The 18,050-nt window shown below is 40.4% G+C and overlaps 1 protein-coding gene across 5 annotated transcripts in view; it reads left to right on the top strand.

Annotated features, from left to right (window-relative positions):
• Window positions 1-18,050, top strand: part of kcnc3b (potassium voltage-gated channel, Shaw-related subfamily, member 3b) — a 52,660-nt gene that overhangs the window by 18,820 nt on the left and 15,790 nt on the right. For 3 of the 5 annotated variants that reach the window (XM_088439768.1, XM_088439769.1, XM_088439767.1), the window contains exons 3-5: window positions 13,485-14,466; window positions 16,728-16,922; window positions 17,619-17,747. In XM_088439768.1, coding sequence (XP_088295894.1) covers window positions 13,485-14,466; window positions 16,728-16,922; window positions 17,619-17,740 — 1,299 coding nt within the window. In that variant the 3' untranslated portion in view covers window positions 17,741-17,747. The remainder of the gene's footprint in view (window positions 1-13,484; window positions 14,467-16,727; window positions 16,923-17,618; window positions 17,748-18,050) is intronic. The other 2 variants (XM_088439771.1, XM_088439766.1) reach the window with 1 other exon arrangement.

The following is an 18,050-nucleotide window of genomic DNA, read 5'->3' as shown; positions in this document are numbered from 1 at the left end:
ATATATATATATATGTATGTATATATTTGGTCCATATTACCACTATTACTATTTCTGTCTAAAATTAAATTAACACGTTAGTGATAATAATAGTAGTAATAATAATGACAATAATTGCGGAAGTAATATATTTAGAATTCATGATTGTTATTTATATGACATGCAATGGAAAAAAAATCACTCTTCGGTTGTATTTAACTTGTTTTAGAGTATCATTCACATTCGATCTCATAAAGGTTTTTATACTTTTTATTTTTTATATGTTTTTGAAATTAAGTTTAATTGCAATATATAGCTCATTAAATCATTCAATGATGGCCTTTATTGTTCTTTTTTTTTTTAAAGAGAAAACCTGCAAGCTCATTTTAAAGGTTCAGCTTGACCATAGTCAGTATTTTTTATAGTCTTTTGCCAGCTTTGATCGAACTAGAGCAGCCCAAACATTTTGGCCGCCCAATCCATAAAACACAATCAACGTCAAATGACGTCAATGGCACTGCTCGTTAAGGTTGAGGTAAAATATGTCAACTGTGTTTGAAGTGTTCAAAATATGTGAATTTTAAGCACAGTTTTAACCAAAAAAAAATTCGATGGAGCCGAATTAGTTTATTTTGTTGGTGGAATATGAAAAAAAAGCAACATTCAGCCATTTTTATTCATTTCAGAGCGCGGCCATTTTGCCAATTGTTGTCGACTTAAAATGACATCACAGTTGCTCAGCTTGTGAACGTCACGTGACCAAAATCGGAACGTTTCAGCCGTGAGCAACTGTGATGTCATTTTCAGTCGACTGCAAGTGGAAAAATTACGATTTTTTTGCTGCTTTATTATTATTTTTTTTTAATAGACGATTGGCACATAGAACATTTTATCGTCAGGAAAATTTTTGGCTTGACTTGCCCTTTTAATTTTGGCATTTTGACTTGCACGGAGGGAGTGACTGTTTTGCGAAAAATGAGAACGCATCACAGTAGTTTTGAGACAGAAACCGCCCACCTCCCCATCAATCAAAATTCTGCTCGTGTCATGTACTTTCCTCCTCCTCTGCACCGAGATCAATTTAGCCTTGCTGCTGAAGTGCTGACTCAGCTTTCTGCTTCCAGTCAATTAGGACCAAGTTCTTGGGACTTGAAGAAGCTACTGTGGATTGCAGTAGTTCATCAGTCATTCACAAACTGTAGCCCATCAAATTATTTGCATTTTTTTTTTTTTTTATTTGGTGCGAAAAAAATTTCACACTTGAAAAAAAAAATCCCACCGGCGAGCAAATGCATTGACTGCCACTCAACCAAACTTGGATTTGGTTTCATGGTGGCTTTTTCTAATTATTCCAGAGGAATACGCAGGATATTGTGTAAGTCAAGCACATGAAGTGTTGCAAACACACATTTATCCACTTCCATTCCAAAATGCATATCACTTTTGACCCTTTCAAACACCCAAGTGGACATCAATCCTTCTCAGTACGCTCACCTTTACTCATTGAGCCCGTACTATGGAAGTGGGGCAGCCCATAAAGCATTCTGCTGAGGGCTCGCGTTTACGGCGCGCGGATAAATCAGCGCATTCGACACACCTCCCCGTGTAACCCCTGAGGAGTGCCCTCATGCGCGCATACATGCACGCCCATTTACCAACTAAGCCTGTTCACAACTCCCCTAATAATCATCCCTTTTCTGTGTGTGTTTTTTAATTATTCAAATTATTTTCTTTGAATTACATCAGATTGACATCCTGTTAGGATTAGATACATCTCATGCTGAGTATTAATTAACAATGTGTTCATTATAAATAACTGTTTAAATGGATAGGCGGATTCTTTAGCTAGCTAGCGATACAGCTTGCCAGATGGTAGATAGAAATTTGGCTGAATTTATGTCACTATACTTAACTGTCATATTTTGTCACTAAATGAAAACGCAAGCTTAATATTTGCCGATTTTGTACAATTAGCAAACCATGGTTACGTATTGATATTTGAGCGGAAAGCCTCGCATTGGGTGTGTTTCTGCTTCGTCTGTCGGAGGACATCAGTGTGTCAGTTCCTGTGCGGCCATCTGCTTTCTCTTGATTGTGCCTCCTGTCCAAGCGGTGGCGGACACCAATGAGTCACCGTTTTGACCTGCCTCCAATCTTGAGGTTTTCACCTGCAAAGTCAGTCTTTCTTAACCCGCCCCTTTTGGGAATAATTAATAAATAATTAAGTGCTTGCTCAGCATCAAAGTATATAGATCGCTTGGAAACCAACAGGAAGTGGTTGGAAGTACAAATACATCATTGTACTTAGTAGGGAATTGTTCAGCTATGTTTAATTGAGCTATTTTTCTAATTGTTGATATTTGCAGTGGACCCCCGTGTTATGGTGTCCCATTACGATAATACTAAGTTTTATCGTTCCCTCTTTACGGCATTTTTTACGCTTTACGGCATCAACAACTGTCATGACCTGCGAGGATGCCTGTGTTTATGTTGTTTTGCCTTCCTCTTCAGGCGTTTTTAGATATTGTTCTTATTTTCTGTTGGCGTCGAACTGCCCGCTCTGCAACACGTCACTAAGATGCTGGTCTGCTATTGGTCGGCGTCACGGTGTCACTAAGATGCCGACATGCTTAAGACTTGATCAAAAATATTTACAAAATTCAAACTTGACGGTCAGTGCGTGTGCTTATGACTCTGCGGTTCGCATCACGCTCATACGTCACTACACACGACACTAAAATGCTGGTCAGCTATTGGTCAGCGTCGCGGCATCACTATGATGCTGGTCTACTATTGGTCGGCATCACGCCGTTCCTTTTCTATTCCTTACTATTTAAGGAATTTTCTATTCCTTACTATGTTGAATATAAATACTCTCTAACAACCCAGGCTGAACTTAGCTCCTCCCCTGCATGTACAAATCTCCATCTCTCTCTTTCCACATTCAGTATATAACTTCAATGTACTTCCTTGACACTAATTACAGTGTTACTTGGACTGCACTAAAGTATTGACGAGTATCCAATAGGATAAACGATCCAAAAAGATTTGTCTAATTGAAATGTGCTGCTAATGTACTGCACAGTAGTCACATTATGCGTTTTATCTGGCAGATTATAGACAAAGACAGGACCAAAAAAAAAAAAGCGGTGTGAAGATGTCATAACCAAACTCTCCTGGTGTGTGTCGGACACGATGAAGGGTGCAGAGCGAGCGAGAGATGGAGCTAAAAAAGAAAGGAGGGATTGGCTGAGAAAGAGGGGGGCTGCGTCGCAAGGACAAGTGCACATAATATGCTGCAGTAATATGTGCTGAATACAAAGCAGATGAGAGGGGGAAAGGACACATGCAGCTCACTGTTACTATTTGTTTGTCCTCACTAATGTTTGACGGGACTGCGGTGCGAATGCAACAGTGGGGGGCGTGAGGACGAGGGGCTTGTGAATACTGCAGCGCTGATAAGACTGTGACGTTATACACTGGTATGCGTGTGTATGTGTGTGGGAGAGCTCGCTCGCCGATTCAGCAGGAGCGTGTCAAGGAGTTGAGTCATTCAGGGAATCTCGGAAACTGAAGTCTGTGTTGTTGGGATATCAATGTTGCAGGTAGAAGCGACGATGTTTGTCCTTCAGTCCAGATTGTTTTATTTGGGGGGGGGGGGGGGGATTTACATGTACATAGAGAGTGACAAACAATAATTCTGGACCATCATACTTGAGTTTTTTCATTTTAGCAGTTTTAGCAGTCATAGGCTATGTGTGACACAAGGAGGAGGTTTTGGACGAGTTAAAACAACAATCGACTCAGGAAACTAGACTTGGAAACTAGACTCGGAAACGAGACTCAAAAGAAAACTACGAAGCCAACTTGACTTGGGTTAATATTTTGACATTTTTTTTACTGGAGCAACTCCAGTTTAGGCCATGTCCACTACGATGGACATAAATGTATGGACTGTGTCTCTGGAGCAAAACACAGCCGTTTGAATGTTTGGGGTCACTTTCATACAAAAGAGGGGGTGTTTTTTTAATTTAATTTACACCGTTACACTGTATTGTAATGGTGGATTGGACATCAATGAATGTTTGTTGATTAGCTTCCATATTGTCCACTAGAGTGATATAGAATAAAGTACTTTCAAAAATGTGAATAACTTTTGAGAAGTTGGCGAAACGAATTAAAAAACTACGTAGAGGAGAAGCTACATTTATCTGCTGAATTTTGGCATGTGCAGAATGATCTTTTTTTTCAGCCTATATCAACAGTGTTGCTCCGCTGCTTTATTTGTCATTTTAAAGACTCATTATCCAGCTGCATTGTGGGATCTTGAGTCCAAACAAAGTGAATGTGCGAAGCAAAGTGATCTTGGCTGACTGTGGAGATTAGCCAAAGGGGAAATAACAGTGCCAACACAATCTGTCAGCAATGTCATTCCGACGAACTAAGAGCAATCTAATTTGAGTCAAACACCATAGTTACTGCTCGGGCCAATGCTGCCTTCAAGAAAAATTTGGAAATGAGAAACACTGGACTAGCCAAATCACCAACTGACATGAATATCCCAAAATTTACAAACAAAGCTGGAGCATCACGGGTCTCTTTTTCTGAACTCATTAATTTAATTTAATTTAATTTAATTTAATTTAATTTAATTTAATTTAATTTTTAAGTGTTTGCCTAAAAGAACATATAAAATGGCTGCTACTAAATGAATTAAAGTAGCTAAAGTAATTAATTACTATATTTAATTAAGTACGAAACTCATCAATTACTTCACATACTTAAATAGTAAAGTAATTCATTTGTTACTTAGGTAATCGATTACATTATTACTTAGTTGCCGAATCGAAGCAATCGAAGTAATCGACACATTTAATACTTAAGTACATAAAGTAATTGTGTTATCTTAAGTGATTTATTAAATTGGCTTTTAATTATAATCCCATGATAATTGATTAGGTATTAAAGTACTAAAGGAATCACCAATAACAATTGATTCCTTTACTACTTAATTAGAAAAGGTAGTTGATTACTAAAGTAATTGATGACTCAATTAGTTTAGCACTGAATTATCTTAGGTAACCTATTACTTTGGTTCTTAATAATAAAATAATGATTGGTGAGTACTAAAGTAATCATTAAAATAATTGATTCTTTTAATACTTAGTTACATAAAGTACTTAATTACTTTAGCGCTTAATTCATTTAGTACCAGTCAATTTTAGACCCTACATTAGCTAAACGATTAAAAATAAATAAAAAAAAAAAAAGGACACAAATAAGCGACTGTAAAAACACCTCTTTGGGATTGAAACGTTCAAATGGAAACTTTTGAGGTCCCCTTTCCCAAATTCCCAGGGACCACAAATGCAGCATGGTTGAAATTCGCCCGGCTGTATTTTTTGAACCGTACCAGTTTACACGCTCATGAAGAAGTGTTACAATTGGGAGTCATAAATGGCCAAAAGCCACAGATGTTATTCATAATTTAAAATATGGGTGGAATATGAATTCAGTGCACTTTTCTCAGGTTCACCGCTCGTACACTCGGCACGCTACGTCCTCAAGGAACCTGTCTTCCTTTTGACATTTCATTTGTCCGCTTTTATTTCACGCTCTCCTCTTGATTTCAACCCTAGTCTTATGCTTGCATATTGAAGCCCCATGATGATGATGATGATGATGATGATATGGGAATCCGACTAGATTAAATATCATATTAAACTAGATCCAAGAACAATTAATCGGTTATCAAAAATGGTTAGAGATTAATTCGATAATCAAATAGGTGTCAATTAGATTGACTGATGTTATTTTAGGGCTGATATAATACCTTTTATTACTCGTCAAGAAGGCCAATCTGATATTTTTGAGCTATTTTATTTCGAGTATTAAATTTGAATATGATACACATATTTATTATGAGCATGCTTAGCTATTTTAATCCCAACCATTTAAAAAAAAGTAAAACCAACCGGCCAATTCTGACTGATTGACCCCCCCCAAAAGTGCCTGACGTCAAATGCCGTCGATGGCACTTAACGTCTTTTCAGATTTACATCAAGTTCGTTTTTTTAATACTTTGTTCCTAAACAGTAATCGAACATTTTTGCAATATACATTTGCAATTCATATAAATCGCTTAATGCAAAATCAGATCACCCTATTATCCAACCGAATAATCGACCGATTAATCGATTAAACTATTCGATGTGCCGGCTGTAAACGAAATCCTACATTAAGTTGTTTGAAATCATTATGTGTTTATTTCCTGTCTATCGTTATATCTTTTATTGTACAATGCTTTGCTGAACTGAATAAAAAGCAAACCGGGGCAGCGGCTCACTGACAATCTGAGGGGCAAACACGGAAGTGTGAGCTCTGCTGTCCCTCGCGAGCAGAAAATTTGGCTGATGTGGGTTCACTATTTTACAGTCTAGCATTGGGCTTGTCTCAGTCTTCTTGATAGATTTCTCTGATGTTCTAAAACGCCTCGTGGTTAAATTGTGATTGCGGATTTGGAGTACAAGTTTACGCCTTATTTTAAGCCAGTTACATTTTACGAAGCCCCCCCATAAATATGATTATTATCTATAAAAATTGTATAAGTATACCCAAAACTGTGTCCTTTTTAACACAAAGAAAATGCAACAAAATACTTTCATCAACTGTTGACTATTTTACAGCTTTCATACAGGTTAACGGATTGTCTAAGACAGGGGTGTCAAAAATACGGCCCGCTAGCCTGTTCTGGCCCACAAAAGGGTGTAATCCGGCCCGTGAGATGATTTTATTAAGTATAAAAATGATCTGATTTTTTTTTATGAAAAACTTAAAATGTTTTATCATTATTCGTATTTTTAATATTTTATGATTAATAGTGTTGTTGTGCTTTTCCTTTTTTTATTTTGGATAGTAATAAAACATGATTAATAACCCTGAAGTTGTGGTTTCAAAGCGGCGATATAAATATATACCTTGTATTTATCGGTCTATTTTATTGGGGATAGATTCTCCCCGCAAGCTAAATTGAGGTTGACACTCGTGGTCTAAGCAAAGAAAAACCCAAGTACATCAAAGTTTCCTGAAGAAAAACGATGCAAATCCTTATTTTCTCACAATTACATTTCACATGGCAAAAACAAATCCTTTTCCCAGGAGTTATCCGCGCCCCCACTGGCATCCCCTCGCACCCCCCCAGGCGGCCCAGTCCCACTATTTGAGAAACACTGGTTTAAGCTCTACTAAGTATTCTGGGTAGTCTTTCCAAAATGGAAATTTTGATGCGAATCTATCAAGGTCACTAGAAGCTGCTCCTAATTTGGCTCCCGTGTAAGCGAAGGGCTTCGCATTGCAGCTGCATTGGAACACTATTTGGCTCGGTGCTGTCCTTGGTGCCTGAAACACAGAGGCTAACGCAGCGGTTGCCATAGCGACCGAGAGCCAGGGAAGGGGAAGCGGATTGGGGCGGGGGGGTGCTGTACTGTACTGTAATGATAAAGCTCTTGTGGACGGTGCCGCAGTAAACACGGCACCACAAGGGTCCCGTTAAGGAAGAAGGTGGTGCGCCGCGCAAATCAGCCGCCACCATCTCGAGGTGGATATATCGCGTACACCCCCGCCGGCGCTCACCCCCCTTTTGTTGTCCTCGATCCGACGAGGAGCGCGCCATTGTCTTCTTTCGCCATCCCCCGTTCAAACACCACCAACGCTCCATCAACTTCTCGCTTTTCTTTTTTTTTTTTTTTTTCCTCTCACTCGCGACTCTCAACCTTTGAAATTTATGTTGATGATCTCTCGGAATCTAATTTGAGAGTCTAGCGAGCGAGCGAGACTCCATCGGGCCTTGAAGGTCATTCTGGCTGCAGGTGTCACACGCGTCGGGCTTTACTGTAGGGAATTGGGCGCATTATAGGCTTCACCCCTTTTGTGTTATAGTGCGCCACCCCATCGTATATTCACGGCAGCACATGCACACACTCATGATGCGGGGGGGATAAATAAGTATGACGGATTGCAACACCTCCTTTTTATCGTCGTCCTCCAACTCTTTCTTTTTGCCGCCGTCCGCTCGATGCGGCACTCGCGCCGCTCGGCCGCCGTTTGTCTGTCTGGCGTCCCGGGTTGCGTCCGGGAGATGACTTGTGTCCGTCGCCTACGTGAGCCGGCAGCTGTGTGCAAGAGGGTGGCTGCAACATTGTGATCGCGCCCTAGTCTAATTCGACCTCGTTTTAATATGGACCCATTTGACTTGCTACATGTTCCAGTCAATTTGCTCTTAATTTGAAAAGAAAGGTACCCTTGTTGCGGTGTTTGGACCGTTTTGGGTCGTTTACTTCAACATCAATCTCACAAGTATTATGGCCAAGGGATGGCACACTCCTTGTAATGTAATACCAATGTGGTCATGCCATGTTGAACTTTGACATGTTTTCACAATCTGGGTGAAATTTCAGATCCCTATCATCTTCTTTCAATATTTTCCTTTCAAACCCGTTTTTTTTTTCCCCTCTCACCAGACAATTCTCAATCAAATGATTAGGTCATCAGCTTGCCTCACAAAGTCCTGATAACAACTATTATTATTTGAACCAGGTGTGTTGGTTGAAACACTGAAAACCAGCTGGACTGTGTCTCTCAAGGATCAGACTTGGCCACCCTTGAAAGTATCCAAACAGTGCAAATAGTGCAGTTCCAACAAGAGAAAAACACAAGAATGTTGCTTTATGTTCAAATTAATTTGCTCTTAATTTGAAAACAATAAAGGAACTGTCACTGTCATGTTATGAAAACACATTGTATTTGATTTGTTGAGATTTGCAGAAACGCTGTTGAAAAAAACTAACAAAATGAAGCCACTAGAACACAACTGAGCAATAGGTAGCTTCATGTTCCAATTAATTTACTATTATTTTGAAAAGAAAGCTGTACCATTCCTAGCACAGCTTCAAAAATCATTAAATTAGATTCACCAATACCAACAAAACCATTTTAAAATCTAAAAATATAACTGCTGCGAAAATCCATGTTGGTACTAGCATTAAAAAGTTTTAACTGCACGAGAAAAACAAGCAAATACGCTTATATAAGTGTCAAAAAAGTTTAAATAGTGCAGTTCTTCATTGAAAAAAAACAAGCCTCAAAATGCAGCATCCCTTGATTGTATTTGTTTATCTCTGCCTTCTGTCCCTCAGTCATCTTCCATTTATATCGCCATCTTTTACTTAGTTTATTTCAATATTTATGTTTTTTTTGGCCTTAAATTCGCTGTCACATTTTCATCCTGCGTTTTGTCCCCGTCAACCTTCTCCTTCATGCACCTCCACGCGAGCGTCGTCTGGTTCGCCTCCCACCTGTCCGCCCCCTCCTGCGTTTCCACCTGCGTAGCCTACATAGAAGACGCTACTGTAGCTTTGCCACTATCTTCTCTTTTGAGTGTTATTGTAGCTTGGCCATCGCTTTTTCTCCTTTGTGCGCGCATTGAGCCAAATCTCCTGAGAATTCAATGGGGTTTGGTACAAAAAAACAAAGTAAGGCTCTGTAATAAGCGGAAAGCGGTGTTATTTTGGGCGTGACTTGAAAGGCATTGTTTTATTTTACTAGATATTAATAGCTGATGTAGCGGTGGTGTACGAGTGCGTTGCTGCAAGAGTTTATGCAGACAGATGATACACTCATAGCAGTTCAACTGATTCACTTTTTGCTTGATTTTGTATATATATGTATATATTTTGTATATATATATATATATATATATATATATATATATATATATATATATATATATATATATATATATATATATATCTCCAGGTATTGCGATTTCCTCCTACATTTCCAAATACGAGCATGGTAGGTACATTGGGCACTCCAAATTGTGCTAATTGTGAGTGTGAATAGTCGTGAAGAAAATGAAAAAGAAAGCGAAGAAAGTGAATGGAAATTATTATTGATAAATGTAAAATGTTTTACTGATGAAAATGGAAAAATACGTCTATTTGTACATACCGTTTTTTCTGGACTACAAGCCACTCTCGCAAATGTAGAAAGATGGTATATGGAAGTTTTTTTTAATTTTTAGATTTTTTAATTTAAACATTTTTTTCATTGCTTGGTTACAGTAACTTCCCATCTTCAACAAACTGACCATGCCTGCATATTTATCAACATATTTATATCAAATGGAGGGATGGATATTTTCAACATAACACTGACAGAAAACTGCGGTTCAACAGCAGTTAAATAGCAGTTCAAAATCAAAATATTGTGATAGCGTTTTCTTCTGTCTCTTCTTGTTTATTTACTTGATTAATTTAGTGAACATATAAACACATTGCACATAATTCATACATACAATCATACATATACAGTCATATACTTTAGCTGTCAAATTTGCACATCAAAAAAGTTTTATACAAGATCATATTCAATTTAGAGATTTTCTGCACTATAAGGCGCACCTAAAAGACTTCCTCAAAAGCGGACAGTGCGCCTTATAATCCGGTGCACCTTTTATAGCTCACAAACCGCAAGTTTTCATTTTTGAGGTACAAAAAAACCTCTTGATTTTTCTTAGCATTGATCTCAATAGTCTTTTAATATAATCCAGAGGTATGTTTCCCCATTCTTCACATAGTACTGGCCACAAAATCCTCTTTATTCTTAATTTCTGATTGAAAGGATTGACTGATTCACCCGATTGTTTTGTTGCCACTCCCCTTTGCACAGCTGCATCTTGTGGATGCATAACGCAACCCCAGCCACTACTGTAGCTTCTATTCTATGCGCCTTATAATGCGGTGCGCCTTATATGTGAAAACGATTTTTTTAAAACTGCTCATTAATCCAAGGAGCGTTTTATAATCCGGCGTGCTTTATAGTGCGGAAAATACAGTATTTAAATCTCTTTTTCAGCACAGCCATTGAGTCACATTTTTAGTTCTGTTTCATAGTTGACACATTGAACAGAAACACACATTTGCTTTACCGGTGGATTGTCTACACTGGACTATAAACCGCAGGCTGCACTCAAATTTGTTTGAAACTTGTACTCAAAGTTCCACACCTGAAAAGGACCATCATACCGTACGTGCTATTTGTTCCATGGCGACACGCGTCGCTACAGATTACGTAACACACATCATCATAAGAACTAACGCTATATCACTTGAGGGTAATACTCGTTCTTTCTTTCTTTCCCTTCTGCTTGCCCTCGTTTGTACGTGTGAATTTCCCAGCCAATGAGGAAGCGTAAATGAGCAGGTCCCGCTGGTGCTATCCTGCTTCCCCGAGACACACCGGCATGGGGGGTAGCGGTAGGAGGAGGGTGATTGAGAAGCCGTGCGTGTGTTTGGGCGATAGAGGGGGAGAGCACTGCAGCAATCTGAGAAAGTAGGTCAGACATAGCAGAGGAGAAAAGAGGTACAGGAAAGAGATGGAGAGGAGAAAGGAAGCAGAATTCTTTGGGTTACAAAAGTGGAGTATTGTAGCGTACTTGAGCTAATGTGTGCATGAATGCGGCCCGTGTGCACCTGCAGGCCACGATTACTGGACATTGACTCGGGCTCACCTCTTTTGGCCGTTTGCACGCGCGCTCCGGAAATAAACGTGTCTATTGGGTCGCCAGTGAAATTGACGCTTTTAAGGAAGTTTGTGCCGCTTATTGCGTAAGCGCACAATGTCAAAAATACACGGCGGCACGCACGATACACTAAGGGCACTCAGGCTGCTTATATATGGACTCCACTCAAGTATGAATTACCTTTCTCTTTTTGCTCTTTGGGCCATGTCTGCGTTTTATTATTTATTTGATGAAGCACAAAGTATACCGCATCTATAAATATACGCTGCGGCCCGGCTGGAACTTACTGCACCGGGGAAAGATTGGGCGGTAACAATGCAATTGATTCTTTGACGATTGCTTGGGTACATGTAGAAAGTGCACTCGCAGTTTACGCTGAAAATTGCCTTTGTGAGTAATGGGAGAAGTCTCCATGCTTGGAAAGTCAACTTGAGGAGGGAGAAGTTCAACTGTGCTAATAAAATACAGCTGGGAGAATGCAGTCAAACAAAGAGGTATTTTTTGTAAGATTTGACTTTATTACACTCTAGTGTAATATTTGGACCATTTTGGGTCATTTTCTTCCACATCATTCTTGCAGTGTTTTAGCCACTTAAGTGATCGTGCCGCGTTGAACCTTGACATGTGCTTGCCATTGGGGTGAAATTTCAGCTGCCTACTGTCTTCTTTCAATGATATCCCTTTGATGTCAAAATCAAAGGATTGGGCGACATTTCAAGGGTTAAAAGAGCTGCGTTAAATCGTGAAATGAATTTTTGGAAAGATATAATAAAGCATATAGAAAGATTAGTGAATTTACCTCACTCTTGTAGCTTTCTTATCCCATTTCTCGACAACACCTGCCATCTAATTAAATTAAAGTCCAAAGATATGGCTCATCTTGTGGACAAGTTTCGAGCTTAGTGCAATATTATGCACACGTCAAGTGACATGAGGGTAGAAGGTGTGTAGTATAAACTTTTTTATTTTTGAGTAACCTAGACCAATATGTTTTCATCTCAGAGCCGATAATGATTATTACTAGTGAAGGAGCCGATATCTGATATTTGGAGCTAATATTATGTTTCCGAAATATTGTCACCCACAAAAAAAACAAAAAACGACAACTTTTAATTTTTATGTAAAAATGTAGCAAATGTTTATCACTCAAATTTACAGTTGCATCATTTATGTAATTTTTTAAAATACATTTTAGGCAAAGTATATCTTTATTGTTGCTGTATGACATTACCAAAAAGTTCAGGGACCTCCCAAAGTCAAAGCCATGCCTTAAAAAGTAAAAAAAAATGTAAACAAGTATCACGTTCCTGAAGGTAACAGTTTCAATTGGATCAATAATCGGCCATCAAAAAAGGCCAATGCCGATATTCATCCAATTGCCCAATATCCGCACCGATGTCCAGCCGAGCTGATTATAAATATATGTGATAATATAATGCCATCATACACTTATGTCCAAGGGGCCAAAATAGTAACTTGTGGTAATTAACTCATTCAATGCCAGGGACGCATTTTCATGTTGTTTTTTTTTTGTTTTGCTTGTTTTTCAAGAGTCCTGATATGAAATACCAGATACTTAGATATCGATTTAATACTTAAGTATCTGGAAATGAATGTCTTTAATGTACTTACATATCAATTCCTTAATACTTAAGTATCTGGGATTAAATAACTGGCATTAAATGAGTTAATGTAAGTGAATCTGGACCGTCTTTATGATTGAGACAAGCTAGGTTTAGCCTGGGTTGTCAGTGGTGATACCAGAGAGTCTTGACCATGTTTGTTCTTCTGAAATCAAATAATCTACAGTATAAGCAACTTCATTGTTAGGCTAACGTCCTAAGATGAGGTCATTTGAGGTCAATTTCAGTCCATTAATTATCCTTCTTTGCGGCTAACTTCTCGCTGTTTCCTCCCCTCGCAGTATGTGGCGTTTGGCTCCTTGTTCTTCATCCTCATCTCCATCTCCACCTTCTGCATGGAGACGCATGAGGCCTTCAACACCATCTACAACAAGACGGAGAACGTGACGGTGGGCAACCAGACGCGCGAGGAGATCGTCTACGAGGTGGTGACCGACAGCTGGCTGACGTACGTGGAGGGGGTTTGCGTCATCTGGTTCACCATCGAGGTCCTGCTGCGAGTCATCTTCTGCCCCGACAAGGTGGAGTTCTTCAAAAGCACCCTGAACATCATCGACTTTGTGGCCATCCTGCCCTTCTACCTGGAGGTGGGCTTGAGCGGCCTCTCCTCCAAAGCCGCCAAGGACGTCCTGGGATTCCTCCGCGTGGTGCGGTTTGTCCGCATCCTCCGAATCTTCAAGCTGACCCGTCACTTCGTGGGTCTTCGAGTCCTGGGCCACACCCTCCGCGCCAGCACCAACGAGTTCCTCCTGCTCATCATCTTCTTAGCGCTCGGCGTGCTCATCTTCGCCACTATGATTTACTACGCCGAGAGGATCGGCGCCCACCCGGACGACCCGGCGGCCAACGCCCACACCAACTTCAAGAACATCCCCATCGGTTTCTGGTGGGCCGTGGTGACCATGACTACGTTGGGCTACGGAGACATGTACCCGGAGACGTGGTCCGGGATGCTGGTGGGGGCTCTGTGCGCCTTGGCCGGCGTGCTGACCATCGCTATGCCCGTTCCCGTCATCGTCAACAACTTTGGCATGTACTACTCGCTGGCCATGGCCAAACAAAAGTTGCCCAAAAAGAAGAACAAACATATTCCCAGGGCGCCTCAGCCGGGGTCCCCCAACTACTGCAAGCCGGACGCCCTGGCCATGGCCACGGCCTCGCCGCAAAGGCTCTTGGGAAATGTCCTAGGTGGAGTGATGGGTTCTGGAGGCCTCGGGGGTGATTGTCCTCTCGCCCAGGAAGAAATTATTGAGATCAATAGAGGTGAGTGATGTCTTTTTTTTTTTTGGTTTTCCAGCAAACATGGCACTAAAAAGCTTTTTCCATGCGACAACCACGAGGCGCTCTAAACTTACACCTACACGAGTCCCAGACTTCTTTCCTCTGTTGATTTTATCCCCCATTCCCCTATGCTTTCCTGTTTCTTTTACATGATGCGCATGTACTTATGGCGGGCAACAAGGCGCTCTAAAGTTGTCATTGGTCTCTTCAAAAGGAATCTGTTTTTTTTAGTTTTACACTAAATAACCTTTAAGCAGTACCTTAAGTAAGTAATCAATTACTTTAGTAATTTTATTTACATTGAAGTTTGGCTCAAAGAGTGTCTAAAAATGACTAGTGCAAAATTAAGTACTGACATAATCAATTACTCAAACCAAATATAATGCATGTACTTATGGCGGGCAACAAGGCACTCTAAAGTTGTCATTGGTCTCTTCAAAAGGAATCTGTTTTTTTTTTTTTTTAGATTTACACTAAATAGCCTTTAAGCAGTACCTTAAGTAAGTAATCAATTACTTTAGTAATTTGATTTACATTGAAGTTTGGCTCAAAGAGTGTCTAAAAATGACTAGTGCAAAATTAAGTACTTAAGTAATCAATTACTGTAGGTGACTAAGTATTAAATGAAATATTTTCAAGTCATTTTGTACTTTAATTGCCCTAAAATATGTAACCAATTACTTTAGTAAAATACATAAAGTAGGTAATCAATTACTTTATTACTTTTAGTAACTAATTACTTAGTTCCCAATTTACCAGCTGTTACCTTTAGCGAAAAACTTGAAAAATAAATATGTGTCACCGGTTAGGATTGAATGTCTAGATTCCTCAAAATAAACATAATGTAAAAACTTGTAAAAAAACGTTTTTGGGATTGCATGAGCAACGTAGATTCTGGAGCCACCCTAGCGAATCCACCAAGCCCATCAGAACTCATGTGTAATTCATGTATGATCAAGTGGTGGGTCCGCGCTTGCCTTTCATCTGCCAGCTCGGAACAAGCGAACACAATGTAATGCTAAGGGGCGGGGCTTAGCGTAATGCCTTTCATCTTGTGCTCACTCGGCATATTTTCTCTGCGGTTTCGCCAATAAAATCAGGAAGGGAGGTCATCTGGCTCTTTGATTGCTTTTTACTTGTGTCGGTCCGCCCTTAATGCATCACGTTGGTCATCGGAGAGCTGAAAAATATTGCCCCCATCAGCGGTTCGGTGGCTGCCTTTCTTTCCTCTACTTCATCAAAAATCCTTCTTTCCTGATTTATGATGGGACTTGACTAATTCCATCAGCATTGCCACTACTGTAGGGCAATATTTCTTGTTCAATGATGTACCCACTTGTATTTTCAGCCAAATACCCCCAATGGAAATTTGCCTCGCAAATGACAATGGCACAAAGGAGTCACTATAGCACAATTCAGCAATAATAAATAGGATATATGGAGAGTGTATATTCCATATTCGTAGTTGTGGGGATTCATGCTGACTAAGTGTAATTTACAATAAACAAAATAGGCCGGAGTACATGAGTTACCTCCTGTTCCAATTGATTTGCTCTTAAGTTGAACAATTTACTGTTACTCGATACGTGATGGGCTACGTGAGGTTTAAAATGTATTTAAAAGGATCATCTATGACGAAATCCTTTAAAAAAAAATAACTCATTCATATGCCATATTATTATACAAGACATATTTCATTTTTTTTTTCCTGGAGTCCAGATACATACATTTTGAGCTTTGTTTTTTTTCTTTTTTTTTCCAGGTGTTTGGCTAAAGGGATGTGTAAAAATGGCTGGTACTGAATGTTTTCCATTTTATTTATTTCCAAAAAGTGGAATGGAGACCAAAGGGGAGTTCCAAATTTGAAAAAAATCAGACAATGATGCTGCTTTAAGTCTTCTTTTTTTTTCCTGAACAAAAATGCTCCACGCTGGTTAGTGGGTACGCTACTTTGCTGAACCTGTCTTTAACTTTCACTTTTTTTGGTCATGTGACATTGACATGCAACAGAGCAATTGTGATGTACGTGCAGTAGTTTCAATCGAACCAAGTACCAAATTTGCCGCCATAGATAATTCAGTGACTAATTTTAAAGGAATTGTGCACGTTTGTTTGTTTTATTTCTTATTTTTATTTATTTAATCTTGAGTACCCCCTGAAGTTCCTTCAAGTACCCCCATTTGAGAACCACTGTCTTAGAGAATGGAGCACATGTACAAGTAGCCTTTCTATCTTGTGGCCAGATTCCAAGCAGAACGGCGACGCGGCCTCGGCGGCGCTGGCCAACGAAGACTGCCCCACCATCGACCAGGTGCTGAGCCCCGACGAGCGGAGCCCCATCGGGCGGGGTCCCACCCGGGAACGCTACCAGCAGGACCGGGCCTGCTTCCTGCTCAACACCAGGGAATTCCGAGCCACGGATGGGAACGTGCGGAAAGGTACGTTTTCAAAAACCGTACGCAAACATGTTGTGTGCACACTGAGTAAATATTTGGACGGGGTGCTTTGGACCCGGGAGCGCACATTAAGTGGAAGATCGGATCACTGACTTACATGCACACTTAGCTTTTGTGCTCTGCTCTTTTTTGTCAGCGCCTTTTTAGTACATTCACGTTGTCTGTTTCATCATGGCTTGGTTTGATTACTCGTGTCTGAAAGTTTCTGTGCGTCTCCTTGATTTTTTGTTTTTTTGTTTTTTTGCCTTTTTTGTGGCTTTGTTTCATGTTTAACTGATTTGGTTTTGGTACTGTGTCATCCATCCATGCTCATAAACAGTCTTTCTCTGTCTTCTGGACTCAGACAGTTGACCATGCATTAATTTTACTTCTCGTCACTTCTGTTTCTCTCTCTCTTTCTCTCCCCCCTTATTTTATAACCCCCCCCCATTCCCTATCCTCCCCCCTCCCCATGCCCCCATATTCTCATCCCCTTTTCTCCTTTGTGCCGCATCAAACCCCGCCCCTAACCCCGCCCCGCCCCTTTTTAATTTCAACCATCATCTTTGTGCTCACGCCAACCTAACACCTTCACCCATCCATCCGCCCGCCACGCATCGCAATCAAACCACCGCTGCCGCCAACCTGCACCCGAACACTCCCCCGCACTCCCTCCAAACTTTTCAACACCCAAACTAGAGGCAGCAGCCCTGGCACCCAGCCCAGACTCCCCTCTGACTGAGGATTGGTATAAGATGGAAGGGTCTCTGTTACAGCAGGACCTCAATGCAAACTCCACCTCCTCCTGGATCAAACCGTAGACCCGAGGTAACGATGCAAAAAAATCCAATAAATCGATCAATCGATACAAAAAAAAAAGTCAACTAGCCCTAGCTACAGGTTTGGCTTCAAGTGTCCATTCAATTCCATCTGGCTCTCCATCTTGTATTGCATCATTGCAGTGATGTCAACTACAGCAGCAGCACAACGCCACTTGAATACAAAATACACATCTGCACGCGTGCACACACACACACACACACTGGTTTTGTCCTTCACTGGTGAAGACGTGTCCCCGGTGTTTTTCGAATGCGCAGACTCTTGAGCTGAGGTTAGGGTGCGTTCACGTCA

This window comes from Hippichthys cyanospilos, chromosome 17 (genome assembly GCF_059441005.1).
Source record: "Hippichthys cyanospilos isolate Australia breed blue-spotted pipefish chromosome 17, RoL_Hcya_1.0, whole genome shotgun sequence".
Taxonomy (NCBI): Eukaryota; Metazoa; Chordata; class Actinopteri; order Syngnathiformes; family Syngnathidae; genus Hippichthys; species Hippichthys cyanospilos.
Note: the sequence above shows the minus strand (reverse complement) of the source record. Positions and strands in the feature narration are given on the sequence as shown.